This window comes from Octodon degus, unplaced genomic scaffold (assembly GCF_000260255.1).
Source record: "Octodon degus isolate 3935 unplaced genomic scaffold, OctDeg1.0 scaffold00164, whole genome shotgun sequence".
In the NCBI taxonomy this organism is placed as follows: Eukaryota; Metazoa; Chordata; class Mammalia; order Rodentia; family Octodontidae; genus Octodon; species Octodon degus.
The window spans coordinates 359,437-369,272 of record NW_004524740.1 but is presented as its reverse complement, the minus strand read 5'-3'; the positions used below and the strand labels follow the sequence as shown (position 1 = coordinate 369,272).

The 9,836-nt window shown below is 42.6% G+C and overlaps 2 protein-coding genes across 3 annotated transcripts in view; one reads left to right on the top strand and one right to left on the bottom strand.

Annotated features, from left to right (window-relative positions):
* The window catches only part of Ap2b1 (adaptor related protein complex 2 beta 1 subunit), a 124,247-nt gene extending 121,805 nt beyond the window's left edge, over positions 1 to 2,442 (bottom strand). Inside the window, exon 1 of the mRNA XM_023703155.1 lies at positions 2,303 to 2,442. The gene's annotated coding sequence lies outside the window, so the exon portion shown is untranslated. The remainder of the gene's footprint in view (positions 1 to 2,302) is intronic.
* Positions 2,443 to 6,291: 3,849 nt separating this feature from the next.
* On the top strand, positions 6,292 to 9,595 carry Pex12 (peroxisomal biogenesis factor 12). 2 transcript variants are annotated; one of them, XM_023703184.1, is made up of 4 exons: positions 6,292 to 6,616; positions 7,329 to 7,414; positions 7,716 to 8,266; positions 9,046 to 9,595. In XM_023703184.1, exons 2-4 carry the CDS (start codon positions 7,376 to 7,378, stop codon positions 9,443 to 9,445), a joined length of 990 nt encoding a protein of 329 aa, XP_023558952.1. In that variant the 5' UTR covers positions 6,292 to 6,616; positions 7,329 to 7,375; the 3' UTR covers positions 9,446 to 9,595. The 2 variants fall into 2 exon arrangements, with proteins under 2 accessions (XP_023558952.1, XP_004643037.1); XM_004642980.2 differs by lacking the exon at positions 6,292 to 6,616 and having other exon boundaries at positions 6,781 to 7,414.
* Positions 9,596 to 9,836: the final 241 nt, after the last annotated feature.

Below are 9,836 nucleotides of genomic sequence, written 5' to 3'. Positions count from 1 at the left end.
GAGAGAGAGAGAGAGAGAGAGAGAGAGAGAGAGAGAGAGAGAAATCAAAGTAGGGAGTGGGAGCAGTTGTTCCACAGGAAAGCCCGGAATAAGCAAAGCCATGATGAAATTTGAACTCACACTACCTTTCTACCAGATCAAACCTGACCAATCACTGGATTTTTCTGAGAACTTATGGTATGGCCTAGGGACCCTTGTTAAACAACAAAGGTAACACTGTCAAAGCACATAATCACGTCTTCTGGTCCTAGCCAAGTGTGATAGCACCACACTCAACAAAAGGCCTCCTTCCACAGAACTATAGATCTAGATTTAAAATAACCTAGTTTCTTCCAAATATAGGTTGTGAAAGCTTTCCTCTCTTTCCACTCCTCCCTCCCTCCATTCCCCAAGAGAAGCTCAGCAGTGAAATAAGACTAATAACGTAGGCAGAAATAAGATCAGAAAAAAATGGATAAAAGCTTAATTTCAAATAGCTCTCTGGAAAGCACACCCTAAATTAGTGTTGCTTAAGGTTGGCCATTACACTGTGGTTTTACACAGTTCAGTACTCATAGTGAAAAACTAGCTCAAGTTAAGAAATTACAAAGCAGAGAAAAAAGAAATTATAAAGCAGAAAGGTTATTCCAGCAACTTTTTATTACAAAGATTGGAGGTGTTAAATTCACTTGCTATCAAATATTCAATAATAACACAAAAACAGTAACATCTTTAGGTATGACTTAGCTCATTATAAAACACTTAAAAAAACACTTAAAACCTAAAATCACCTGCAATTTGTTTAAATATGACTACAAAATAATGTGTTAATATAGTACTGTGTTTTACAAAAAGTAAGAAGTTCAAACCATTTTCATCCAATTGTTGTAAAATACCAATACAGTCTGCAAAAACTTAGACCTAGAAAGAAGAGACCATGTCTCATCTTTATATTTTTTGTTCAGCTTGGTTCCAACCCATGTCTAAAATACAGTATTCTAAAATACTGGTCTTTTACAGAAGAATAAAAGAAGTGAGCTTTCTCGAGTTTCTTCAACTTAGTCAAAATGTTAGCTTTACCTGGCTTTCAAAGAGGCTGTGTGTAGGTCACACTATCTTTTCTACTTCCTAAGGAGTTTCAACTGTTAAGATACCTGCAGACAGTTCTCACCTTACCAGCATACTTAGTCATGTTGGAATGTGTTACACATTTTCCTGTACACCTGCAGCTCCTTCATCTGCTGCTGTTATTACTTTGTAAGTGTACCCTTAGGCTAAGCAATAGAACTACTGTATACAAGAATAGTAATTAATAATTTAAATCGTTCCTCACTGAGACCACCTTCTTTCTGAGTCATCCTGCCTTTCTGAGCTGTTTTCACTACACTTTCTTTTAAACCATCTGGTTGTAATTGCAGTTAAACACATACGTATACTCGCACAACTTTTCTTTGAAAAGTCAAAAGTTTATGAGGCACCCACACCACATTCACATAATGAAATAGCCCAGTGAGTTCAATAAAAGCCTACTCCCAAATAGAAGACTGCTCTGAAAACCACCAACACAAATTCTTCGAATGCAAAAAACACGGAAATAACAGGAAATTCCAAGTTTATTTTTCGCGTAATGTAGAACCCTTCCCAAACCAGGCTGGTCCTGCTGAACTCTGGGGAAAAACAAAAAAATAAACAAAAAAACCAAAAAACAAAAACCGAAGAAATCTGTAGACTAACATTTATTCCACCGACCTCCCTCTCCTCCGGATCAATCCCGTGGGTGTCTCCTTTTCCTTTCTTCCCCAGGGGCCTGGCCCTAGGGACACATTCCCCCATTACCAGGTGGGGCAGAGGTCTCTAACCTCGCGACCCAGGAGGCAGGCGAGGTTTGAATGGAGAAACCGTTGGGGTCCTCCCGGGCCACGTCCCAGGCTCCTCCCGGGCCACGTCCCAGGCTCTCCCCGAACTACGCCGAGCGGGAAGAAGGTCGCTTCCCCTCGGCCTCCAGCGTCCACGGGCCACACCCCTGGCTTCGGCTCTCCAAGCCCCCGGACCTCGAAACGGATTTTCCCTTCAAAGCCCCCCACTACCCGCCGCCACACCCGGGCAGTTCCTCCTCCCACCCCAGCTCCAGGGCGATGGAGAGAGCCTTTTCCTCACAACGGTCACACCCGACGGCTCCTTCCAGCCTCAACGGTCACGCTCCTAGGATTTCCTTTCCTCTCCGGGTCTCCGACCGAACCTGGGGTTCCCTCTTCTCTTCACCCCACCCCCCAGTTCCCCAATAAGCAGGGACACCCCCGAAACCCAGCAGCCTTGAACTCACCGGAGGCAAGGGCTGGGAGTGGCGGCGGCAGCCGAGAGCGCAGCCGGGGTGGTGTTGTAATGGTTTCCTGCCCGTCACGATTCTTTCTCTAGGTCTAAGCCACTGCGCAAAACCCAATTTTGCCAGGCACAAAGATGGTGGGCCGGAAACTTTGACATCAGAGGACCTCGCCGCGTGACGTCATCCTGGTGCGCGGGAGAACGAGAAGGGCAGGCGTCTCTGTCGCCTTGGAGACGCATATCTTTTTGCTAGGGTATATATTTAAACGAGCTGATATTCTATGGATTTGGTTCCTCGCGTAGGGATTTTCTTAAACATACAAAGGCGTGAAACAACCTGTCCCTTTATTTGAAAGCAAATCAACCTCCGCTCATGTTTCTGGTTCAGGAGCTGACAGTGGAGGTACAGCTATGCATGGCAGAGGGCAAAGATTGGATATGGAGAACCCATCTGATCTGTGTTCTAATTCTTCCCTGAATGTGACTGGGAAAATGCTTTAACATCTCAACTCCATTTTCTTTTTTTTTTAATGTTGAGAGAGGATATAGTGGGTGAAAGTGTGTGATAGATGTGTTTGCATCAAAATAAGTTTTTTTTGTGAAACATCTCAAACCATCTGTTACAGGATAACAAGGATAATGAGGGTAAGTGGAACTAGCTGTCCCTGTGGTTTATTTGAAGGTATGAAGGGAGGTTACAAAGGTAGGGATGGTTGATTGGTTTCTCCTTCATGTTATGTGATCCTTTTGCCTCAGCTTCCCAAATACCTGGAATTACAGGTATGCACCCAACTAAGGGTGTGGTGCTTATAAGGTACTTATTTGTTGACTGTGATAGTTGATGACTTTTGGACTGCCTTTCCTTTTCTCATACAGCTTCAGTTTGGGGACTATTAATCAAGATGACTTACTTCTCCTCTAGCTAAACGAAAATAAAGTTGAAAAGGAACCCAAACCAAAACTGGTCAGTTGGAATTTGAATCACAAGCAGTGACAAATATAAACTAATTGAACTTCATTCATTGTAACAACATTGCCTGCATGAGAGACTAATTCCTGCTACAGGAATCCAACAGGATTGCAGAGCTCCCATTCTTTCAGGACAGGCTTTTTTTTTGAGCTACTCCCTACACTTTTATTTATTTATATTTTTACAGTACTGGGGACCAAACTCTGGACCTTGCCCTTACCCGGACCTTATCTCCTTGGCTCCATACACTCTCATTTATTTTATTTTTTTGGTGGTACCAGGGATCAAACTCAGGACCTTGTGCTTGCCAGGCAAGCACTTATTCCACTGACCTATCTCCCCGGCCCCCTCCATACACTTTTATTTATTTTCTTCCTGGGAACTGAACTCAGGACCCTGTGCTTGCCAGGCAGATGCTTGTGCTGCCTAAGCTCTATTTCCAGCCCATCATATACTTTTTTTTTTCCACCATACACTTTTAGTAAATTCTTTTTATTTTAAATTAGCCTGTTTGTTTCTGTTGCTTGCAACCAAAAGACTCTGGTTGACTCAACTGTTTAATTTCCAAATTGTCTTCAAGTTATTTCTAGGGTCGGGGATATAGCTCAGGGGCATAAATGCCTGCCTAGCAAGCACAAGGTCCCAAGTTCAATCCCTGGTACTGAAAAAAAAAAAAAAAAACCGTCATTTGTAAACTTTTGTATTTTTGCTGTTCACTTAAGTTTATATATAATGTAGTAGTTATATTTGGCTTGTAGACTGGCTATTTGGATATTTTATACACATTAGTTTCAAGAATATTTCTGAGGGAAAAGGAAAAAAATAGACACAAGATAGTTACATTACTAATTGATTGGTTCATTAAAAAGACTTGTACCTATGTTTGATCAGTTTTTCATCCTGTATCTTGTAATGTGTGCAACTACTTTGAAGATAACAATATGCAATGTACTAACCATTGTTACTCTCCTACAATCTTGTTTTGAAATTTTTATACCATTGTTGTTGTTTTTTTCTTTAAAATAAAAGATGAATATTTCTGGTGGGGGGTGGCACATGCCTGTAATCCCAACACTCAGGAGGCTGAGGAAAGAGGATCATTGTGAGTTTGAGGCCAGCCTGGGCTACATAGTGATTTCATAGTCAACCTGAAATACACACCGAGACCCTGTAAACAAATAAATCTGTGGCAGATATTTCATTAGAGTAAAAAACATTTTAAAGTTATAATCAAGGGTAACTTTGAAGGTAGAAACACAACAACCAGACTTTATATACATATATTTAGAATTCAACTAGATCTGTAATTTTATTCAATTTTCACTAACAGATAAGAAAACTGATATATCTAATTATAAATGATTACAGTAAAACAAAATTGTACAAAAATTAATGAAATAGTTAAAGCTTAAATCTAGACACAATTTTTAGTAAGAGTATTTATTTTAAATTTAGTATAATTGTATCAAATTTATAATTTTTTTGAAAACTACACAATCAAAATATAAATTACAAAATACTGAAAAGGAAAAGTTATTGGTAAGACGTTTAAGCAATACCTTAGTTTGGAAGAGTCTAAAACACTTAGGCTTTGTTGAAGGTATTTCAATGCAGATCTGAAACACCACTACTACTGTGGTAGCAATTAAGCCTAAAGGAGATAAAAATGATGTTTTCACATGGAAATTGCAAAGAATTGGTACAAGCAAGTTTTGGCCATCTGAATCTCAAAGATAGTTCTTTACATAGTTGCTTAGTAACAAACTGAAAAAGGAAACAAATATAAAAACTAAGATCATAATATTTAAAACAAGATATTAAATGAGAATCCCAGTAGTTTCACTATAAAAGAAAGAAGTTAGGGAAATGGAAATATTCTTGATAATGAGCAAAATCCACCAGCAAGACAGGCATTGAGGCACATGCCAGTAACCTTAGCACTCAAGAGGCTGAGGCAGGAAGAGTGGCAAGTTCAAGGCCAGCATTAACTACTTATTAAGGCCCTGCCTAAAAAAAAAAAAAAAAAAAAGCAACTTTGTCAGCTACATATAGCTTCTGGCATGCTACACAAAGAAAAATCCATCTATATATTTGTAATATTCCTACCAAAATTTTATAACCTGAATTGAATCACTACATGTACAGCATGAGACTATATATATATATATATATATGTATCTTTTTTTAAAGATGCTACCATTTTGTTTTGAGACAAGAGTCTCACTATGTAGTTCAGGCTAGTTTTGAAGTCACTACACACAGCCTGGCGTCCAACACGCATCCATCCTCCTGTCTCAGTCTCCCGAGTGCTGGGACTACAGGAGTGTGCCACAAGGCTTCACCAGGCTTTGTTTTTTGACGGTTCTCATTATACAAACCAACTGCCTACTTTTATATAGTAAAATCCTCTAGACCAGTGAATGCCTTTTATTTCTCCATGATATTTAGCCTAGACGTGGGGCAGGAATGAAGAGAAGCTGACTTCTTATTCAAATCCAATAAACTGCTATCAGTCACTCAAAAGATAAGTTGTATACAAAGTGCATTTCGCAAACTGTAAGATAGATTATGTTATTTTTGGTATACAAACGGTGGAGCTTCCTCAGTTCACGCTTAATTCATCAGGGCCCTCCACTTCAGCACTACGTTCATGGCGCTAACGTGACCCATCCTACTAGGTAGGCGGGCAGGAATAACTTTTATTTCATACAGCAAGTGCCTAAAGCTATAGTGGATGTTACACCTGTAAGACAGCTGAACTATCAGCTTGGATAAAAATTAATCGTCCCAAGTTGTCAAGAACAAACAGAACCGGGGCTGGTGAGATGGCTCAGTGGTCTAAAGCACCTACTTGGAACAAGCTTAGCAAAGCACGGGGACCGCGGTTCAATCCCCCAGCACGACGTGCCAGCCAGCCCCGCCCCCTGGTGGGCTGAGCTGGCCACACACACACACACACACACACACACACACACGAACAAACAGAACCTTTCTCATCACACACACAAAAGAACAAACAACCTTTCTCATCCTACGTATTAAATTTTCTTTGTAATTGGCGATCATAAAGGAAAGGATCAAATCCTTTCCGGAAGGCGGCAGGGGGTAAAGTGAGCGACACCCCTAACGTCGGTGTGCGGCTCCGCGTCCCTCCGTCGCTCCCTCCGCCCCAGACCCGTCGCCGGCGGAGCGCAGGCCTCGGCGGGGCCGGAGCTTCGGATCCCGGCGCCAGCGGTCGACGCGGCGTCCCGAGCCTCGGAGAGACCTCAGCAGATAGAAGATCAGAGACTTTACCGCTTGGGTCACTGCCGGGAAGACTGAAACCGAACAGATGAGCGTTCACAGGTAGAGCGCCCCCGCGAAAGCCCCCGATCCGCCCCTCTAAATCTAGAGGGGCGGGCGGAAGTCCCCGGAAGACCATAGAGTCCGCCAGTTCCGGCTCCCGGCGGCGTGCGCCTCCCTTCCGCCAGCCCTCCGCGAGATCCCCGCGGCGTCTGTTTCCGCCTGTGGATGTGGTCATAAAGACGAGACCTCCCATCGAAGGTGGCGTCGCGGGCCCTTCGCGCCTCGCCCGTGGTCCGAGAGGACGGACAGGTGCGGGCGGGGGTACCCGCCAGACCGCGCCTGCAGGCGGCACCAGGACCTCGGGTCCCTTAGAGCCCGCTGGCTTCTCAGCCCTCGCCGCGCAGAGGGGCCGTTTCTCGGCTGCAGGAGACACCGCCCCCTCAGTCCGTACCTGTTCCCCAGTTACGTTCGGCCCTGCGAGGTGCAGCCTTCGGCACGCCGCCGCTCCTCGCATACTACTTCCCTGCGTTTTGGAATTAACTTCATTTGAGACGCCCTCCCTCCGGGTCCAAAGGTCTTTTTACCGGCGTTGAATCTCACTTGTAAAATTGAGTTTTGGAGTCTCGGGTGTCATGCATAGAGATTACCTGTAGGACAGCACCCATTTATTTGGTAGCACACTCACCAGCGCATGCTCACTAGAGAACTTAAATCCGGAACACACAAAATATTATGGCTGAGTACGGGGCTCATATCACAACTGCTTCTGTAGGGGATGACCAGCCCTCCATCTTTGAGGTGGTTGCACAGGACAGCTTAATGACAGCAGTGCGACCTGCTCTTCAGCATGTGGTCAAGGTAAGACATTAATTCTCTGAAAGGTTTCAGTAACCGGGTTAAAGTTCAGGAAGTTTTGCTTACTTGGCAGTCTAGGGTTGGGAATAACTGCTTTGCAAAGTTTATATCCCATTACCTAACGGATCGGATCGTTAAGTCTCCAGAGCCTTGACTTACACTTCAGGGAGGTTTTAGGGAAGAAGCCCAAAAGAAGTGACTTCAACTAAAAGTGTGTAGAATTTGGGGTGGTGGGGTGGGAGAAGGAAATGTAAATAAAGGTATAGTAGATGCAGAAGACTGAATTTTATTTATTTTGCTTTAGGTTCTTGCAGAATCAAATCCTGCCCACTGGGGCTTCCTGTGGAGGTGGTTTGATGAAATTTTTACTCTGCTAGATCTTCTGCTTCAGCAGCATTATCTGTCTAAAGCCAGTGCCTCATTTTCTGAAAACTTCTATGGCTTAAAGCGTGTTGTAATGGGAGACTCTCACAGGTCTCAGACATTGGCCAGTGCCGGTCTGCCCACGAAGCACCTCTGGAAGTCAGTTATGTTCCTGGTTCTTCTTCCCTATTTGAAAGTAAAGCTAGAGAAGCTGGTTTCTAGCTTGAGAGAAGAGGATGAATATTCTATTCATCCCCCTTCTTCCCACTGGAAGCGATTTTACAGAGCCTTTCTGGCAGCCTACCCATTTGTTAACATGGCCTGGGAAGGCTGGTTTCTAGTACAACAACTCCAATACATTCTAGGAAAATCTCAGCACCACTCGCCACTACTAAGACTGGCTGGAGTTCGACTAAGTCGGCTAACAGTTCAGGATATGCAAGCTCTGGAGCAGAGACCTAGAGCCAATATGATGCAGCAGCCAGCCAGGAGGTAAGGCTTACCATTGCAAAAAAATAAAATAAAATGAACCCCTTTTAGCAAATTCTAAAATCTTATTCCAACTTTATGAAATGTATCTTCCTCAGTCTACTTTATTTCATAAAAACCTAAGTTTTTCTTCTGTTTGTAAGAAGAGCTCTCTGGTAACCATCTTATACAGTAGTTACATTTTAGTGTGCACTTACTATGTGCCAGGCCACAACCTAGGTTTTTATGTATATTATCTTAAGCATTATTACAATGCAATGAAGTATGTGCTCCATTTAATAATTGGGGAAATCAAGCCCTCATGGCTAAGTACCTTGGCCTAAGCTGCCCAGCTGTAAAGTGGCAGAGCTGAGATTCAAGGCAGATAACATAGCTGTAAGGATTGCTCTTTACCATGATAGCACAGCCACTTTTAACTACTGGTGTTTTCCAACAAGTTAAAATATATGTACTGCTCAGTACTGCTAAGTTACTTTTTAAGTAATTTTTTTTTTTTTCATTTCTGGATGCCTTATCATCTACCAAAAGTATATATAATTAATTTCTAGTAATGTCTTTATAAAAACAAAATCCTAATCTTATCAAAAAGGAAGCTTAACACCTATGCATCTGAAATACTATCAGGAAAGAACCATATAGAATAGATTAAGGAGACAGTGCCAACCCAGCAACTCTTCAATGCCCAAATCAGTGATTCTGATGAAAATTAGGTTTGTATTGTGATTCTGAGATTATAACTAAGGTTTTTCTCTTTGCCTCGTTGTTCTCTTTTTTCCCAACAGCATTAGTGAGAAGATAAAATCAGCTCTGAAGAAAACTGTGGGAGGTGTTGCCCTGTCCCTCTCTACTGGCCTTTCTGTGGGTGTCTTCTTCCTACAGTTCCTTGACTGGTGGTACTCAATGGAAAATCAAGAAACCATCAAATCATTGACTGCCCTGCCTACTCCGCCACCACCTGTACACCTAGATTACAACTCTGATTCTCCTTTGTTACCCAAAATGAAGACTGTGTGCCCCCTGTGTCGGAAAACCCGGGTGAACGATACTGTGCTTGCCACCTCTGGTTATGTGTTTTGCTATCGCTGTGTGTTTAATTATGTGAGGAGTCACCAAGCCTGTCCCATCACAGGTTATCCAACAGAAGTACAACATCTAATTAAACTGTACTCCCCTGAGAACTGAACGAGATTAGCATATTATCTCATAACTTAAATACTGTACTGTAAGGCCAGAGGGCTATTTTTTAACATGGTATATAGCTTTGACATCTCTCTGCCTTGAGTCACTTGAAAGTATTAACCCTGAACTACAATATAGATTTCTTTAAAAGGATATGCCTCTTTGATCCTTCCATTCTCACCTGTTCTCCAGACTAAGATGGTTAAAGTAACAGCATCAAGACTATAGTGGATGTGATGGCTAACACAGGAGGTGGATAAAAATAATATGGAAGCTTTGTGGGTTTTTTCCTTAAAGAATAAGCAATATAGAAGCCCTCAGGAACAACCCAGGTAGATCTCATAAAGTGGTGGGGAGGGAAAGCAGGCCTCCTCTTTAGAAAAAGCATTTATTT